The following is a 19,133-nucleotide window of genomic DNA, read 5'->3' on the forward strand; positions in this document are numbered from 1 at the left end:
CCATTGTTTCCTTGTTGATTTTGTGTTTAGATAATCTATCCATTGCTATAAGTGGGGTGTTGAAGTTCCCTACTATTATGGTATTGTTATCGATGAGTTTCTTTATGTTTGTGATTAATTGATTTATATATTTGGGTTCCTCCATGTTTCGAGCATAAATATTTACAATTGTTTGGTCTTCTTGGTGGACAAACCCCTTAATTATGATATAATGCCCCTCTTCATCTCTCATTGCAGTCTTTATTTTTAAATCTAGATTGTCTGATATAAGTATGGCTACTCTGGCTTTCTTTTGGCAACCATTACCATGATAGATGGTTCTCCATCCCCTTATTCTCAATCTGAAAGTATCTTTATGTATAAATGGATTTCATGTAAACAACATACAGACGGATCTTGTTTTCTTATTCATTCTGTTACCCTATGCCTTTTGATTGGAGAATTTAGACCATTGACATTTGGAGTGAGTACTGAAAGATATGAGTTTATTGCCACTATGTTGCCTGTAGAGTTGGAGTTACTGGTGGTGGTCTCTGGATCCTTTCTAGTCTTTGTTGTTTTTGGTAATTTTTCTTTTTTTTCCGTCTTTTCTCCCCTTACAGAGTCCCCCTTAAAATTTCTTGCAGGGCTGGTTTAGTGGTCACAAACTCCTTTAATTTTTGCTTGTCTGGGAAACTTTTTATCTCTCCTTCTATTTTGAATGACATCCTTGCTGGATAAAGAATTCTTGGCTGCATATTTTTCTGATTCAGCACACTGAATATATCCTGCCACTCCTTTCTGGCCTGCCAAGTTTCTGTGGACAGGTCTGCTGCAAACCTGATCTGTCTTCCCTTGTAGGTTGAGGACTTTTTTGTCCCTTGCTGCTTTCATGATTCTTTCCTTGCCTGAGTTTTTTTGTGAATTTGACAGTGATATGCCTTGTTGATGGTTGGTTTTTGCTGAATCTATTGGGAGTTCTCTGTGGTTCCTGGACTTTGATGTCTGTGTCCTTCTCCAGGTTAGGAAAGTTTTCCGCTATGATTTGCTCACATAACTTTTCTACCCTCTTTCCTCTCTCTTCATCTTCTGGCACCCCTATGATTCTGAAGTTCCTTTTTAATGAGTCACTGAGTTCTCTAATTCCTATTTCATGCTCTTTGCCTTAGTCTCCCTCTTTTTTTCTTTTTTTTCTGTTTCGTTATTCTCCATAAGTTTTTCCCCTATATCACTGATTCTCTGCTCTAGCTCATCCATCCTTGCCACTGTGGCATCCATTCAAGATTGCAGCTCAGTTATAGCATTTTTTATTTCATCCTGACTAGCTTTTGCTTCTTTTATCTCTGCGGAAAGGGATTCTAATCTATTTTTACCCCAGCTAGTGTTCTTATTATTGTGATTTTAAATTTTGGTTCACACATCTTGCTTGTATCTGTGTTGATTAAGTCCCTGGCTGTCATTTGTTGCTGTTCTTTATTCTAGGGTGAATTCCTTCATTTCATCATTTTGAAGGAAGAAAACGAATTAATAAAGTAAAAATAAAATTAAAAAATTTAAAACAACACAAAGAAATCAAATAAAAGCTGCTAGATCCTAGGTGTGTTGGTCTGGTTGTTGAAAGAAGCTTGATAGATTATAGAAAAAAGGAAACATAAGAGAAAAAAAAAAGAAAAAAGGAAAATGTTTGAAAATTTGCAAAAATGAATACAATAAAAGAGAATACAATGAAATGATGAAAGTAACATAGAATTTAAAAAATTTACAAAAAAGTAAAAAATATAGTAGAAAAATTTAAAGAAAAATCTTTTTAATAAAAATAAATTTTTTCTCTTTCTATATTCAAGAATAAGAAAAGAAAGAGAAAAAAATTGAATAAATGACCAGCAAACAGAATGAAATACAATTGAAATTACATCTGGTTTCCCAATCAAATTGTGAAACACTTTATAGTCTGTAAACTAAGCAGGCGGAGAGACTTGGGTTCATCAAGAGCATAGTTGGCCAAGTTGGGTGGGGCTTAGAGTAACAGCTCTGTTCTCCACTGGATGGTGCTTCTTAGCTTACTGGGGTGAATTGTTATGGCACGTGTAGGCATATATGTGTATGTGCATGCAGGGGAGGGGTGACAATGCTGTCACCCAGCTACCTAGTCTCTAGTGTCAGAACTCTGTGTTCTCCCCGACAGGCAATCAAACACCCCTCCTTTGTTTCTAGCTTCTGTCCACTCCTCACTTTTACACTATCCATGACCAAGCCGTCAGGCTGCCAGGAGGCACTTTCCTCCTGAGTTTTATCTCAGATGGGGCTGTGTTTCCCAACCCCTCACTTCTGAGGGACTGTGGCTTTGACCCGCTCTGACCCTCCAGGGGAGGGTCTTGGTGAGCAATGGATGGGTGCCAGCCCGCTCCCAGGAACGTTCATGAGACCCTGCTGCTGCTGATGCCCAGAAACTGTGGCTGGATGCCAGCCCATCCCCAAAAATGTTTGTGTGATTGTGTAGCAGCAGTGTTTCAGGGACTATGGCAAATCATAACACACATCTGGCACCGGGCTTTACCCTTAACGTCCTTGTTCCAACACCAGTGAATGTGGTTGTTCTCTGGGGTCCACTGGGACCTTTGCCTGTTGGGGGCCACACAGCTTGTATCAAATGTGCTCCCAGCAGAGGAACCCCTACTCCCCACGTGGCCTGAGGACCCCTTGGACTTCTCTTTCTGCTCCTGGGGATTCATCCTTTCCACTAGAGCACCACTAGGTACCTAGCTATGGAGTTTCAGACTCTATGCTCCCGCTGTTTATAGAGTCTTAATGGAATTTAAACCCTCTCCTTTCTCTTTTCTCCCTTTTTTGTTGCAACCCTTGCAGCTGTTCCCACTTTTCCTTTTTCCCCTCCGGCTGCTTTCCTTTTTCCCTCCAGCTGTTTTTCCTGTACTCTCCCCCTGTCTCTGTCCTCTCTGCACAAGCAAAATCAGCTCCCTGCCCTCTCTGGCTTCACTCTCCCCCAGTTCACCTCTCCACACTGTGTACCTGCCGAGTTCTGTGGATCACGTTGTGCAGATTGTTGTGTTAATCCTTAAATCAGTTTTCTAAGTGTGCAAGATGGTTCAGTGTTGATCTGGCTGCATTTCAGGCATGAGAGATGCAAAAAAATTTCCATGCTGTTCTGCCATCTTGGCCCCTCCCCCAGTAGGATGTTTTTGATGTTTTTTTAACCTTGAAGTTTTTGGGTTTTTTTCCCCACATTTTTTCTTGTGGTTGATTTCAAGTTTCAATAGTGTTGTGGTCTGAAAATATGCATGGTATGATCTCGATCTTTTTGTGCTTGTTGAGCACTGATTTGTGACCCAGTTGTGATCTATTCTGGCGAATGTCCCATGTGCACTTGAGAAGAATGTGTATTCTTCTGCCTTAGGATGAAATGTTCTGAGTATATCTCTTAAGTCCATCAGGTCCAATGTATCATTCAAAGCCATTTTTTGGTTGATTTTCTGCTTAGATGATTTGTCCGTTGCTGTAAGTGGGGTGTTAAAGTCCTCTACTATTATTGTGCTATTATCAATGAGTTTCTTTATGTTTGTTATTAAATGATTTATATATTTGGGTGATAGCACATTGGGCGCATATATATTTACAGTTGTTACATCTTCTTGGCAGATAGAACACTTAATTATGATATAATGCCCTTCTTCACCTCTTGTTACAGTCTTTATTTTAAAATCTAGTTTGTCTGATATAAGTATGGCTACTCTGGCTTTCTTGTGACATCCATTAGCATGATAGATGTTTCTCCATCCCCTCATTTTCAATCTGCAAGTGTCATTAGGTATAAAACAAGTGTCTTATAGGCAGCATATAGTTGGATCTTGTTTTTTTTTTTTTTTTTTTTATCCATTTTGATACCCTATGTCTTTTCATTGGAGCATTTAGTCCATTTACATTCAGAGTGATTACTGAAAGATGTGACTTTAGTGCCATTGTGTTGCCTGTAGAGTTGGTGTTTCTGGTGATGTTCTTTGGTCCTTTCTTGTCTGTTGCTTTTGGTCTTGTGTTTTTTTTTTTTTTTTTTTTTTTTTTTTTTTTTTTTTCCTCCACTCAGAGAGTCCCCCATAAAATTTCCCTGCAGGGCTGGTTTAGGAGGTTATGAAATCCTTTAGCTTTTGTTTGTCTGGGAAACTCTATCTCTCCTTCATTCTGAATGATAGCCTTACTGGATAAAGAATTCTTGGCTGCATATTTTTCTGATTCAGTGTATTGAATATTGCATGCCACTCCTTTCTGGCCTGCCAAGTTACTGTGGACAGATATGCTAAGAACCTGATCTGTCTTCCCTTGTAGATTAAGGACATTTTTCCCTTGTTGCTTTCATGATTCTTTCCATGTCTATGTATTTTGTGAAATTGACTATGATACGCCTTTGTGATAGTTGGCATTTGTTGAATCTAATGAGAGTTTTCTGTGCTTCTTGGATTTTTATGTCTGTGTCCTCCCCAGATAAGTTTTTAGCTACAGTTTGCTCACATAAACCATCTGCCCCTTTTTCTTTCCATCTTCTGGGACTCTTATGATACAAATGCTATTCCTCTTTGATAAGTTGCTGAGTTCTCTAAGTCTTATATCATGATCTTTTGCCTTTGTTTCCTCTTTTTTCCCCAGCTTCATTATTTTCCATAATTTTATCTTCTGTATCACTGATCTGTTACTCTGCTTCATTCATCCTTGTTGTCATGGCAACCATTTGAGATTGCATCTTGGTTATAGTATTTTTAATTTCAGTCTGATTAGATTTTAGTTTTTTTATCTTTGCAGAAAGGGATTCTCTGGTGTCTTCTATGATTTTTTCAACTCCATCTAGTATTCTTATACTCATGGTTTTAAATTCTAGTTCAGACAACTTATATCTGTGTTGATTAATTCCCTGGCTGTGATTCCTTCCTATACTTTGTTTTGGGGTGAATTCCCCCATCTTGTCATTTTGGAGGGAGAAAAAAATTAATAAAATAAATTAAAATGAAAAAAATCAAATAAAGGAAGCAAGATCCTAGGTGTGTTTCAGTCTGCTTAAGAGAAGCTTGGTAGAAAAGAGAAAAAAGAGAAAGATAAAAAATTAGAAATTAAAATTTTAAAAAATAGAATAAAATGAAGAAAATAAAGTAGAATAAAAGACTTGCTTTCTGTATCCAAGAAAGTAAAAGAAAAGAAAAAAAACCAACATAAAAATAGAAGCAAAGAAACAAAGAAATGAACAAGCAAGCAAAATGAAACTCAAATGAAGCTAGATCCAGTTTCCCCTAGAAATGACACTGCAGCACACTATGATCTGTAGACGAAGCAGGAGGGAGGGATTTGTGCTGGTCTTTTGGTGGATGTGCCTGGAGGGCGCGGGTGGGTGGGCCTTGGTATAATGGCTCCATTCTCCACTTGGTGGCACTGCTTAGCTCACTGTGATTGATCAGTGCGGGTGGGCTAGAGGTGAAAATGGCTTCACCCCCCTCTCTAGTCTCCAGAGCAGGAATTTCACACTCTCACAGACATACCGTCAAGTACCCCTCCTTTGTCTCAGGCATCTGTCCACTCCCTGCCTTTACCCTGTCTGTGTCCAAGCTGCTTGCCTGCCAGGCAGCACCTCCCTCTAGAGTTTTATCTCTGATGGGGCTGTTCTTCACACCCTCACACTTCAGAGACCCATGGGGCTCAGACCTGCATTGATCCTCTAGGGGATTTTCTCACCAAGCAATGGCCAGGTACCAACTTGTCCCAGCAAATGTTTGTGCAACTGTGCAGACACAATGGCTGAGTTTATGGTAAATTGCAAGACACAGCCAGTGCCAGATATTTCTGCTGTTAGTGTCTTTGTTCCTATATCAGTAAATGTGGCAGCTCTCTGGAGTTAGCTGGTACTTTTGCCCGTGGAGAAGCCATATTACCTCTACCAAATGCATTCCAAGCAGGGAACTGCACATGGAACCCTCAGAATATGCTGCCCGCTCCTGGAGATTGACCCTGCTTCCTCACTGGAGCACTGCCAGACACTGAGCTCCAAACCTTCAGACTTTGTGCTCCACTGTTTATAGAAAACTGGCAGTATAGAACCCTCTTTTTCCCTTTCAACTATCACGATCCTGATGTGCTACACTCTTTCCGTCTTTCTCTGTCCTGTTTCAGCAAAAACGGCTCCCTACACTCCATAGCACCATGGCTTTTCTCTCTCACAATTCTCCTGTCTACACCAAATACCTGCCAAGATCTCTTGTTCAAATTAGGCAGATTTGTTGCATTAATCCTCAGATCAATTTCCTAGGTGTTCAAAATGGTTTGGTGTTGATCTAGCTATGTTTCAGGGACTAGACAAGCTCAGGGTCCCCATACTACTCTGTCATCTTCACTTCTCTCTAGTTTGCTAATATTTTAAGATTTTGCATCTATATTTGTGAAGGATATTGGTCTGTAGTTTTGATATGAGGGTGATACTAGTATCATAGAATGATTTGAGAAATACTCCCTCCTCTATTTTCTGAAAGAGTTTGTGAAGGATTGGTGTTATTTCTACTTTAAATATTTGATAAAATTCACCAAAGAAGGCATCTGGGCCTGTGCTTTTCTTAGTGTGAAGTGTTTTTTTGTTTTTTTTTTGGGTGGGAAGATTTTTAATTACTAATTCAAATTCTTTACTTGTTATAGGTATATTTATTTCTGCTCTGATTTTAACTTGCTTTGGATTTTGTTTGCTTATCTTGTTTCTAAAGGAAGTTTATGTTATTCCTTTGAGACTTTTTTTTCCTGATATAGGCATTTATTTAGAGATATAAAATCTCCCTCCAAGCACTGCTTTAGCTACAACTCATTAATACATATTTTTTTCATCCAGCACACATATAATTTACCCTGCTATTTCTTCTTTGAGCCACAGGTTATTTAGAAATGTATTGTTTACTTTCCAAATGGTTAGAAATTTCTTTCTTTTTTTTTTTTTTACTGTTGTTGATTTCCAATTTAATTATTAACTCTGTCCAGGAAGAGTTCAGGAGCCAATTGCATTTGAACTCTAAGAAAGAATGATGCCTCCAGGCAGAAAGCTAGGGTGAACTTAGATTTAACTGATAAAGGGAATGGGAGGGACGGACTCTATAGATGGAGACCAAACATGTGTAAGAGCATAGGCCTGAAAGTGCATGTGTTTAGTGCCATCTGTTCAGTGTGGTTGAAACAAAGGGAATGGAATTTATATCTTCTTGATCTCTTGGTCAGTATAGCTACAATTTATTAATTTAGTTGATCTTTTCAAAGACCCTGTTTTTGTTTCATTGCCTTTCTCTACTATTTTTCTTTTCTATTACACTGAGTATAAAGGACATGTAGTTGGGGTACAGGATATAGAAAAGACAGTGTAAATATTCCCTGGTGTTCACATTCCTGCTTCACTTCAAATCCTCTTCTGAAGAGTTTCTCATTGTCTGTGAACCCAGGGATTATAGAACAGGGATGTTTTCTCAAGATATGCTTGGTTTAGCACCAGCACCAAGGAAGCAGATGTTGGAAGAACAAGACCTAGGCAAGAGGTGATTGGTGTCTTAGCTAATTACTCAAGGAACCCAGCAGTCCTGTCACTGGGAGGTGGCTACATAGAATGTACTCATGGTGGGCAGTGAGGTTTCTGAGGCTGAGCTGGCAGCAGGGGTTTGTGGTGGTAGGTCCCTAAGCATGGTTTACTGTTTTCTGTGTTATACAATAAAATTAGTGGTTGGAAGCTGTCATCTCAATAGGTCCTAGCAATTTATTAGGGTTTTTGATTGCAGGAGCTGTAGGCTTGTCCCCACGTCCCCATCCCAGGTGTCCTCTGCTGGACATGAGGGAGGTGAAAGCTATGGCTGAACTTGTCTAAGAAACCCCCAGGACATACTGAAGACATTTTATAAGAATACTGGCCTTGTTTGCTGAATTCCTTCAGAGTAAAGGGTGGGAGACAGAGAATCCCAGAGCCAGGAAAATGAAATCAAGTCTTCCCTAGAATTCCATGGTTCTCTTTCCCTCACTGTCTCTCTTCCTCTTCACTCCTTGGCTTGCTGACCCCTCCACACCCACATTTATTTATAGTTTTCCTTTTAGTAATAACCAAAAAGGAATCCTAACATTAAATAACCCACATGTCAGTGACTATTTTTGACTAGTGAGTTGCCTTCAGCTACTCAGCCTTCATATCCATCTGAGTCTTGAAGGGTGTACATTCTTCCAACAGGGATTGAACTCCCTCATGGGTGGACCATGCTTTCTGGCCAGTGGCTGCCCTTACCTTCCTCATTTCCCCACAACTCCTACCTGTCCTTCACTCCTGGGACTCAGTGTGCACACTTTTCCCCCTGAAGCCTTCTCTAATGTCCTCAGAGGAAGTGTCTCCTCCCTTCTCTGGGCACCTTTGCTTGACCTTTATCTGCACTTCTTTCATGGACTTACCACTTTCTCCCCTGTGGCAAAATGAATTGTGTCCATACCTGTTCTACTTCACTAGACTCTGAACTCTGTCAACGCAGAGTTCTAGAAAGGAGTCTAGCTTTCCCACAAGGCCTAGCTAATTGTAGGCAATTGGATTAAGAAATTCTTGGGGAGGAAGTCAGAAGAGGGTTACAGAAAAGGGAATTCTCAGGGCTTTCAGGAACAAGGCTATCATTCACTGTGTGCCTGGGTAGCTCCCATCACACCAGCAAGTTCAAAGGAAAAACACAGTGACAAAGATGGCCATTTTAGAACCCATTTATATTGTCAGTGTTACGCTGGGGTTGTTCCAGCCCATACCAGACTCTGAAACTGCATCAGACTGTTTGAACATTCATGGCTTCCTTGGGCCAAGTATAGCTGTCCAGTGTAAAGGAGTCATAATCTGGAGTGTAGACCAGGGATCTTACAAAAGCCTCCTTGTCCTTGGGCTCTGGGTAGTAGGAGGCCAGGTTGTGTTTGTACGCGAAGTCGAGGACCTAGGGAAAAACATAGTGGCTGAGGAACTGGAACCTGAGGAGGAACCTGCCTAAAAGTTGCCTGAAGGTTGCTTGGGAGCCTGTGGAAGGGGAATTCCCCCTGGAGAACCATGAACTGTTGTCCCTGAAGCCACTGACGCAGAGGGATGGTGAGCTTTCTGCCTAGGTAGAAATAAACACTAGGCCAGGATCAAGAGGCCTCAGACTCATGTCTGCCTCTGCCTCCAACTGCTGGTGGGTGCTGAGCAGTGACATTACCATTGCTGAGCCTCAGTTTCCTCATCTGTAAAGTGTGAGCAATGCGACCTTTCTCTGGAGTGGTGTCCAATACTGGACACCTGATTTCTCCCCTACCCCCTGCTAAATGTGGGCTGAATTGGGACAACAGCCTGGACATTGTTCTCTGCATATTAGATTTTGCTTCAGAAGAGCATGAACCTAAATATCCCCCAAAGGAAGGAAATGGACAGGGCAGAGTTGGGACTATCAGCTGAACTGTTGGTCTCGAGGGCTGATTCTGGATTTTACAATGGACAATGCATGGGGAATAGAGGCTTTTGTGCAATATGTCTTCTGAAATTATTTTGAAAACTTATGGACAATGTAAAATATATATACTAATAAAAATGACAGTATAATAAACTCTAATACAATCATTATCTGTATCAATAATTATCAATGTTGGGGCCAGTCTTTATTGTACCATGTTCTGATTCCCCGAAAACCCATCATCTCTGCAGGGTCTCTAGGATGACATTTTTCCTTGGAATATTCCATGAACCTGATCACCCCATGGCCCAGTCATTCTGAGATAAAGGGGGGGAATGAGCATCTACTCTGGTAAGAAAGGCACTGAGTATGGAGCTTTTTCTTTGTCCTCTTTAATCTTTTTCAAACTCTGGGAGAAAGGAATTACTGGCGCCTTTGGAAAAGAGGGAAACTGAGGCTCAGGAAAATGAAGTAGTTGGTGGAGCTGGGACCCAACAGCCTGAACTCTTTCCATGATACTATAAAAACTGACCTTTCTGTATAAATGGGCACTTATGATTCATTTTTTAAAAATTCCACCCACATTTTGATCCCCAAGACTATGGACTTTAATGACCTTTTTGCCTGGTGTTTGAGGGGAAATCCAGGAGCTTTCCCAGAACTGGCCTGAGTGGGTGTTGGGGGTGGGGCTCAAGCTGCAGATAGGAGTTTCTCACCCAGCCTTGGGCTGCCTGCAGTGCAGCCCAAGGAGCTCAGGATGTCTCCATCGCTGCCATCCCCTTAGCTCTCCTAACCTCGCAGAGAGAGGAGGCTGTTGAGCCTCACTAACCACATTTCTGGGGGCAGGATGCTCCTTACTTTGATGGCGATTCTCAGAGACACATCTCGGATGGTGCTGAGTGGTGGGTACAGTCTCCCCTGGGACAAATGCTGCTCAGAGACCTCTTGGGCAATTTGCTGGGGAGAGAGAACCAAGAGGAATAAGCTGAGTTTCTGCCTTCCCAGAACAAGCCCAACCCATTACCCCAGAGACTTACCTCACCCCACACAGGTGGCCAACCATGGCCATTCCCCACTGTAGTCTCTGCCACCTCATGGCCCACTGGGAGCTTAATGCTTGGGCTTTTAAGCAAGGACACATCCTTTCTGTACTGAGAGACTGGCTGAAGCTTTAAGCAATATGAGACCCTGAATTCTAAAGAAGAATCACTAAGACCAAGGTGAATAAACTTGTGGCTTGTAAAGCAGACTCTGGGATATCCCCTTGGCTGGTCCAGCCTATTGCACAGAGATCCCTGAGACTCTCACTTCCCTAGTTCCATCCTCTCCCACATGCTTAGTAACATCCTGGGTACCCATCTAGGCCATCTTGTCTGTATTCAGAGCTCCTTGAGCTCTCCTCCAGCCCTGAGGAAAGGCTTCTCCTCTGAGTGACACCACCAAGGGGCCTTGGGCTTTATCTGAACGAATGTTCTACACACATCATCCTGGGAACAGCACCTCCCACAGAGTCTGTCTCTGAGGCCCAACTCTCCCCTCAAGCCTCATCCTTCAGCCTCAGGCACTGGTGCTCAGCCAGCCTTGCAGAACAGCCTCTGTTATGTGCTGGCTCTGAATCCACTCCCACTCAATCTTCTTGTGTCAGATTTAAATTTGGGAGAAGCCATGGTGCTCTCTGAGAACTATGTCCAAGAATGGATGAGCCAAAGGAGTTGGTCTTGCCTCAGAGTTTGGCTGACATTAGGAAAGAGGGCCTCCTCCTCTTCTGCCTCATTTTCATCCTATGTCTCTTTTCCATTCATTGAGTCAAACATTAACTGAGCTCTGTGAGATGCCAGGCTCTGTGCTAGTTGCTGAGGATCCATGGTGGAGAAGCCCTTTTCCTCCTGTAGTCTGGAGTCAGTGGACAATTAACAAACAGGTACAACAATTTTAACATAGAAGTGAGTGCAAGGAGAAGGGGCATAGAGGCATAGAGGAAGGCAGGGCCTAGTCTGCCATCTTCAGAAAAGCTTACCAGGAGAAGAAACATAAGCTAAGACCTGAAGGACAAAGTATGAATTACCCAAAAAGGGATAGGCAATAGCACATGCAATTTCTTGGAGAGAGGCAGGGAGGGGAGAGCGTGAGTTCTTGACTCTAAATAGAACCTTGACTAGGTTGATGGTAGGGGGGAGGCTAAAGGCTTGAGAAGGAAGGAGGGCTCAGTGATGATACATCTTATATAGAAGCCATGTGAAGGAGTTTGGGATTTATTCTTTAAGCACTGAGGAGCCATTCGAATGTCTGAAGTGAGAGAGATGGACTGTTCTGGGTTTTGAAGGATTTTCTTGGTGGAGGTATAGAAGATGGGATCAGAGGGAAGCAGGATTTCCATGGCTAGATCTGCATCTGGAAAAGGTATCCTGTAGAGTGAGGCATGGTCACTTCTAAGACACTGGGCACTGGTAACGCTCTGCTGCAGCTTGGGGTAAATCAGCTGGGACCATCCTGGTGCTATTGCTCACAAGCCCAGTGACCTTGTGCAGATAACTTAGACGCTCTGTGCCTCACTTCCCTTGAGTATCACATAGGGATAATCACTATGTTTATTTTACAGAGTGGTCAAGGTGAAATATGTAAATCTCCTAAAAGTTATATTAGTTTTTTTTTCCATACGGAAACCAGATTCAACTTCAATTGTCTTAACTTAAAAGCACCCCTTTCAGAAATAGAACTTGCCAGTCCTTTGAAGGCCAGACTGTCAGCTCCTAGAAGGGAGTGATCTTGTCCTGCTTGTAGCAAGAGACTAATACATGCATTGAGGAGAGGTTCCTGTGTAATTGATGGACACTGTTCATGAAATGATGGAGCTGAATGGTCCCACAGCACTAGGAGGTGGGCGTGCAGATGTCTCTTGGGGTAACATAGGAAGGCTCTAGCAATCACGTTTCTGCACAACAGGGGGATCTGCTTTCATGCTAACTCCAAGCAGGAAGTGACTCTTCCATCCCATGGGGGTTTCAAATAGCTCTACCCACGGCCATGGCACACCACCACCAATGACACAGCAACAAGAAGAAATACCAGAATACTCACACAAGATGGTCAGACAGCCATGTCCTGAAGCCACAGCTAGTGTGCATATGGCTTGGGGGCTATTGTGCTTGCAGGTCTATACTACTTGCATGTCCTTGTGGAGCCAGTGCTCAAAGACCAGGATGTAGTAAGAAGGAACCTAGAGCATGAGACAGTTCCTTGTGGGGCCCATAGAAGTGGAGCTAGATAGGGCTGCATGGAAGCCATTCCCATGTCTTGCTGGGTTCGGGGCTCTCATCAGTGCCATGGTGATGGGGAAATGCAAACATGTCAGAAATCACAGCAGAACCTTTGGTGCTCAGTGGGGATAAATAGATTGAGTATTTGTTTAGGGTTTTAATTAGTTTAACCTCCCAAAACAGACATTTCTATGCCTTGGTTTCCTCAGAGTGAGGATAATTGTGAAGTGCCTGGCATTAGTAAACATTTGGTAAATGTAAGCCACTATAGCTGTTATTACTAATCGCCATTATTAGGAATGTGTGCTGTCATTCTTAATATATTCTTTCATTGCTTTCATCATGTCCAGTAAAGAATCATTTTGGGAGAGTTTCTAGTTAGAAACCTGGAGCAGGAGCACCCCCATATCTGTGCTTAATATCCAAGAACTCAGATCCAGACTTGCAACCTATCCCTTAATAAGCCCCTAATGGGGCTTATTCTGCAACAAGTTACCCTAGTAACATGGTCAAGATCAGTGTATGGAAGAATCCGATGCCTGTCATGGTCCATAAGCCTAGTTTCAGATGGTTTTGGTGGCATCTTCTCTGTTCTAGGCAAGTATATGGCAGTGCTGTGAGGCAAGGAGCAGATTGAGGTATGTCCCCTCACTACCAGTGCTTCCTGCCAATGCCTCCTCCCATTGACTATTCCTTATTCCCCCTTAAAAATTGCGTGTTTGAGAGAAGTTTAAGCCTCAAGGTGATGTTGAGAGAAGCTTGAGGTTCAAGCATTTTGAGGATCCACTGCTAGGGTGAGGGGCAGATGGGTAGAAGAGATGAGAGAAGGATTCTTTGGGAGCCCAGTGTAGGACCTGGTATAGATCACAGGCCCTGTTGGGAGCATGCAAGGGAGGAGGGACAGCGATACCTCTGCCGTCAGGAGGAAGATCTCATCTGGGATGTGCCGGATCCCCCCAGCAATGACTCCCAGAGCCACTCCAGGGAACACATAGGCATTGTTTCCTTGCCCAGGAATGAAGGTCCTGCCATCTTCCAGAGTCACGCTCTTAAAGGGACTTCCACTGGCAAAGATCCCTCGGCCCTGGAGGCAGGAAGAAAACCAGAGATGGAACCTGGAGACTGGTTTCAGGCAGTAATGGTGGCCTAGTTATTTTTCCCAGATGTTGAGCCCGTCTTCATCCTCTCCCACAGGCTCAGCGTTGTGCTGAGCACATTACAGGTGCTGAGAGCACACTTGTTCATTTGACCAGAAAGCTTAGCTCCCACTGAGTTACCTGACAGCCAAGAAATCACTGAAAGGTGAAGGTTTTTAACCTGTCACCTCCCGACAGGGCTATCCCAGGACATGACAGGTGTGCAAGTGACCTAGAGTCTACAAATGCCTCAGGTTCTGGTCAAAACTCTACATTACTAGAGGAACCTTGAGCAGTATAACAGGATGGTAAGAGCCTGGGTTTTGGAGCCAGACCTGGGTTTGAGGGCCAGCTCTACTCCTTATTAGCTCAGTGACCTTGGGCAAGTTATTTCATCCTTCTGAACCTCATTTTGCTCATCAGTGATGTGGGGATTTTTTTTCACCCTCACAGGGTTACTCATAATTATTGTTACTGTGTCCTCTCAGCCTGGGGAAGGAAGGATTCCCCGCTGACCTCAGTGACCCGGTAGCACTTCTCAGCCGTGCACTCGGCCTTGCTGGTGGGGTTGCTCAGGGCAAAGATGATAGGGCGCTCGTGGAAGGAGGCCATGTCCCTCAGAATCTGCTCCGTGAAGGCTCCTGCGATGGCAGCAACACCTACAGGGAAAAGGGGGGGGGGGTAGTAGGGATGCCTACTCTTTATAAACAACCCATTCCTCTCCTGGTGGTAGTGGTGGTGGTAGGGAGCCAGGTGCAACATGAAAGACTTAGGAGTCTTGGAGATAGCGTCTGCCATAGGAATGAAGGGAGCCAAAGAGAAAAGGGTCTTTTTGCTCAAGCTGGGTAAGACCTCCAGTTAATCCCTAAGGGAACACTTGTCCACTTCAGGTCCCTGCCTGGTTAAGATGTACCTGTGAAGGCATTCCTGGGCATTGTCCTTTAGAGTGGGCTGCTCTCCCAGGCCAGGAAGAGGTGCTAGGGTCCCCTCTTTAGGGGAGCAGCACTCATTTGCTCCCAGACCAGCCCTGTGCTTTTCCACTGCACTGGATAATTCTGCATCACTAAGCCCCAACTTGGTGCCTTAGTTCTATGATTTTTGTACAATAGTCACTCAATAAAAGATTGTGGCACTGAAGCAGACATGGGATAAGGGAGAGAGCTGTGTTTCTATTGATCACTTAGGCCTCCTTGCTGAGCCTCAGTTTCCACCTGCAAGTCAAGAGGGTTAGCTGGGCTGAACAGTGGGTTTCCTGCCTCCTCCTACCTATGATAGCTGTGGGCTTTACCAGCCTCACCACCTCCTCCAGGGAGTTCACTTCAGGATGGTCCTGGGCAAACATCTCCTTCTCATGGTTCAGGTGGCTCCTCCCCTGCAGGGAAAGGAAAACACAATGTGGCTTGGCATTGAGAACTGCCAGGCAGGACATGGATGCATCTGGAGATCCTGAGAGCATTCCCTGTAGAGCCCTGTGCTTTGGTCTGAGCTATCAGAAGCCTGGTGGCTTATCCTCTTGAGCAGATCTCCTGGTAAAACCTAAGGTGGAACCTGAGGATTTTAATGTGTGTTTGTGTTACCATGTGGGGTGGTGTGTGAGGTTTCTTTAATCCAAGTCACATGTGGAGAATCCATAAAACCTTTCTTTGTGCTGCTAGGGTCATGGCTCTGGGGCCAGGACAGCAAGGCTCTCGTGAAATGTCTGAGACTGACCAGGACCCTTGGCCCCAAGGTGTCCAGCACTCACAGGGGCTGTTGAGTGATGGGGGGCCTGTGCTCCCGCCAAGGTCAGGGAGCTAATGTGAATGTATTTTACAAGGGCCATTAACCTCCCCAGGAACAATAATAAGCTAAGTTCCAGAGAAGGCTTGCCAAGGTTGGCTGTTCCCAACAAGCTCAGGATTCCTTCCATTTGTTCAAATAGCAATCAGTGGGTGACAGTATGGTAAATAGCACAAAGGTTTCTGATGACTCCTTTGGGTCAGCTGGCCTCCTGAGAATCAGAGTGAAGACACCAGCTTTGAGGGATATTTGAGTAGAGGTGAGCTCCATGGGATGAACAAAATAATGCTGGAAGGTGGCAAGAGGGAAGTGTGGCAATCTCTGGCAGCTTTTACCTGTGCCTGCACTATGCTCTGGAATGACCTGGGGTGAGAGGACGAATTCCTTCTAGTGGTAATTGGGCTCTATATGAGACAAGGGAAGGTCAGTTTCTTCTTGAAGGTCTCTACTGTTCTTGGTTGATAGCCCCATGGCTTCCCCTCATCCTATCTCTGTCATCTTATTATTTTTTTTTAATTTTTAAGAGAGAGACACTGTTAGTAGGGGAGTGGGGCAGAGGAAGAGCAAGAGATAATCTTAAGCAGGCTCCACACTCAGTGCAGAGCCTGATGTGGGGCTCTATCCCACTACTCTGGGATCATGAGCTGAGCCGAAATCAAGTTGGATGCTCAACCAACTGAGCCACCCAGGTGCCCCATCTGTCATCTTTTTAAAAAATCTTTCACTGATATTCTATGTTAGTGAAATTTGGGGCATTAAAACATGGAGAGCTCAGTGAAGTCCTAAAGGAGGAGGCCATCCAATTGTGTCCCTCACCACATTCCAGTCAGAAGCTGGACTGTTTCTCTCTCATTCATTCTTTGGCCCACACCTCAAACATAATTATGTACTCATTACATGCCAGGCATTGGTATAAAGACTATATAGATTAGGGGCTAGAGAGACAATTAAAAGAGCAGCTGCCCTACAGTGTGGCAAGTGCAATGTATGGAGGCTATATGAGCATAAATGTAGGAAATGAATTGATACCTAGATGTACAGGGAAAGCAACTTGGAGGAGGTAACAGAAGACAAGGAGGAAACAGATGGGGTTAATGGTTGAGAGTGGGTATGTGGAAAAAGAGAAGGGTATTTCAAGCAGAGGAACAAAATATGCAAGGATGTGGGAGAGACAGCATGTTACTTCTGGAAAACTATGATTTACTGTGGCTGGAGGTTAGTGCAAGGCAAGAAGTGGTGGGAGATAAAGCTGGAAGAGGCATACATATACAAACTTGCTCACATATTGAGAGCTTTTGGAAGAGCTACTTTGGGGTGTGTTTCTTGCTTTGGAGATTAGAACCTTGTCCTCCTGTTTGCCTTCTATTTTGTTTGAGTACTTTGCCCCTTGGAGACCTCTTATAGTCCAGTTCCGATAGCTGTAGGTGTCAAGAAGCCTCTAGGTTTCCAGACTGACAGTACCTTGACAATGAGTCCCTTGGAGTCCACCATCCAGATCTTCCTTGTGGCCTCTGCCTTGGGTACACCTTCTTTCTCTAGAGCCATGACAAGGAGGTGGGCAATGCCCATGGCTGCCTGGGAGGGAACATCCATACGGTAGATGTTCAGATACAAGGCAAATGGCTGCTCACCATTTATCAGATGCTTTACCAAGATTCTCTCTTCTCCATACCTTTCCCCCCACTCCTAGGAGGCTTGGTTAAGTCCTTGAGACACCCAAATGTTGGTGTCCAGGCAGCTGCAATTATCACAATATACCTGTGTTGCTTCCTCTTCTCAGCACCCCTGAACACCTCCCTTCCTTCATGCTTCTCCACCCATCCTTATTCTCCTGATGTCACCTACCTCACCTGCGCCTTGGAAAACAAACACATGATTGGAGAGCTTGTTCTTGGTGATTCGCAGAGCAGCCAGGATCCCTGCTACAGCGACAGAGGCTGTGCCTGTAACAGAGGGCACTGAGATCAATCTCTGGTCATTGGCTCCCAACCCCTAAGAGAAGACCCTTGGCAGAGTTTCCCACACCTAGAATGTGTAGCCAAAGAAGCAACTTTCCTTAGCCCTTAGAGAAGCCTGTAAGCATGCAGGTTTGGAGCAAAGATATGTCCTCTTTTGTAGAAAAATGTCCTTTTGAGAAAGAGCTCCTGGATTGTTACTAGACTCTGGGAGAGAAGATCAGATAGTCAGGTATTGCTACCACCATCATTCATAAATGAAATGACAAGGACAAACATAACAGAGGCCAAAAGGAAGCATGAACCTCATAGAATAATTTGTTGACAGTATAAATGGATTAAAAAAAAACAAATTAAAAATGAAACTACAAAGTAGCCATGAGCCATTAAGTGACTATGTGATCTGAGCTATCTTATCAACTAAGTCCTAAGGCTGGGTGTGCCCAGTAGCATAACATCATCAAATGGCTTGAGCCCATCTGAAAGGTACAAATAAGTTGCATGAGCAGGTGGCTCAGACTCATTTGACACCTACTTCTGCTGCATGATGTCCTCTCCTTCAGTGCACACCTAGGGCCTCATATGATCAAGGAGAAAAAAGCTTGGGCTTGGTTTACAGATCATTCTTAATGATATGCTGGAATCAATGAGAAATTTATGTTGCAGCTTCACAGCCCCAATGAAAAGTAGTCCTAAAGGGTAACAGTGAGGAAAATATTCCTAATGCACATGACTTCAAGTTATAAATTTGGTTGTCCATTTTGGTCCAAGAGATGGCTAGACCTATATTGATTCATTGGCAGTTGCTAATGGTTTAGCTGATGGTCAGGGACTTAGAATAAAATAAACAGTAAGGTTGGTGATGAGGAAGCCTAGGATAGGGGTGTGTGGATGGACATCTTGGGAAAGGTATAGAGTGTGAACAAAGTTGTGCCACACATGAAAATTGAGCAAAGGGCATAATGAAATAGGTTCTCTCTACCAGGTGGACAAAATGGCATGTCATGTATATGTTAGTCAGTGTCCTTCTTCTGCCGGTTAGGGTTTGCTCAATGAGTTTATGTACCAAGTAGCCATGGTGGCAAGGACAGAGGCTATGCATGGACTTCCTCTCATCAAGGTTGACCTGCTACTGCTGAATGACTAACCTGTCAATGGCAGATGCCAACATTAAGCTCCTGGTATGACACCATTCCCTGGGAAGAACATCTATCTGGCAGTGGAATGGTTATTTTGGACTCTTTCCATTATAGACAAGAAAGACATTTATCCTCAATGGACTAAAAATATATTTTGGCTATAGATTTGCTTTCCCTACATGTAATATTCTACCAGTGCCATAATCTGTGGATGTTTGGAATCTGTGGATAGCCTATTCACCATTGATATATTCCAGACAAAAGGCTTCTGATCAGGAATTCATTTCACAGTAATAGAAATGCACCAATAGGCTTATGCCCATGGAATTCAGTGGTCTTAACATGTACTCTACCACCTAGGAGCAGCTGGCCTAATAGATCAGTAGAATGGTCTACTTAAGACTTAGTCAAGGTAACACCCTATGAAAATGGT

At 43.6% G+C, this 19,133-nt stretch overlaps 1 protein-coding gene across 6 annotated transcripts in view; it reads right to left on the reverse strand.

The window, feature by feature from the left end:
• Positions 1-8,708: 8,708 nt before the first annotated feature.
• The window catches only part of ME3 (malic enzyme 3), a 184,531-nt gene continuing 174,106 nt past the window's right edge, over positions 8,709-19,133 (reverse strand). For all 6 annotated transcript variants that reach the window (XM_060605418.3, XM_060605417.3, XM_060605419.3 and 3 more), the window contains 7 exons: positions 17,452-17,549; positions 17,068-17,181; positions 15,094-15,199; positions 14,344-14,486; positions 13,602-13,775; positions 10,293-10,391; positions 8,709-8,945 (listed from right to left, as the gene is read on the reverse strand). In XM_060605418.3, coding sequence (XP_060461401.1) covers positions 8,784-8,945; positions 10,293-10,391; positions 13,602-13,775; positions 14,344-14,486; positions 15,094-15,199; positions 17,068-17,181; positions 17,452-17,549 — 896 coding nt within the window. In that variant the 3' untranslated portion in view covers positions 8,709-8,783. The remainder of the gene's footprint in view (positions 8,946-10,292; positions 10,392-13,601; positions 13,776-14,343; positions 14,487-15,093; positions 15,200-17,067; positions 17,182-17,451; positions 17,550-19,133) is intronic.

Source organism: Panthera onca, chromosome D1 (assembly GCF_046562875.1).
Source record: "Panthera onca isolate mPanOnc1 chromosome D1, mPanOnc1 haplotype 2, whole genome shotgun sequence".
Taxonomy (NCBI): Eukaryota; Metazoa; Chordata; class Mammalia; order Carnivora; family Felidae; genus Panthera; species Panthera onca.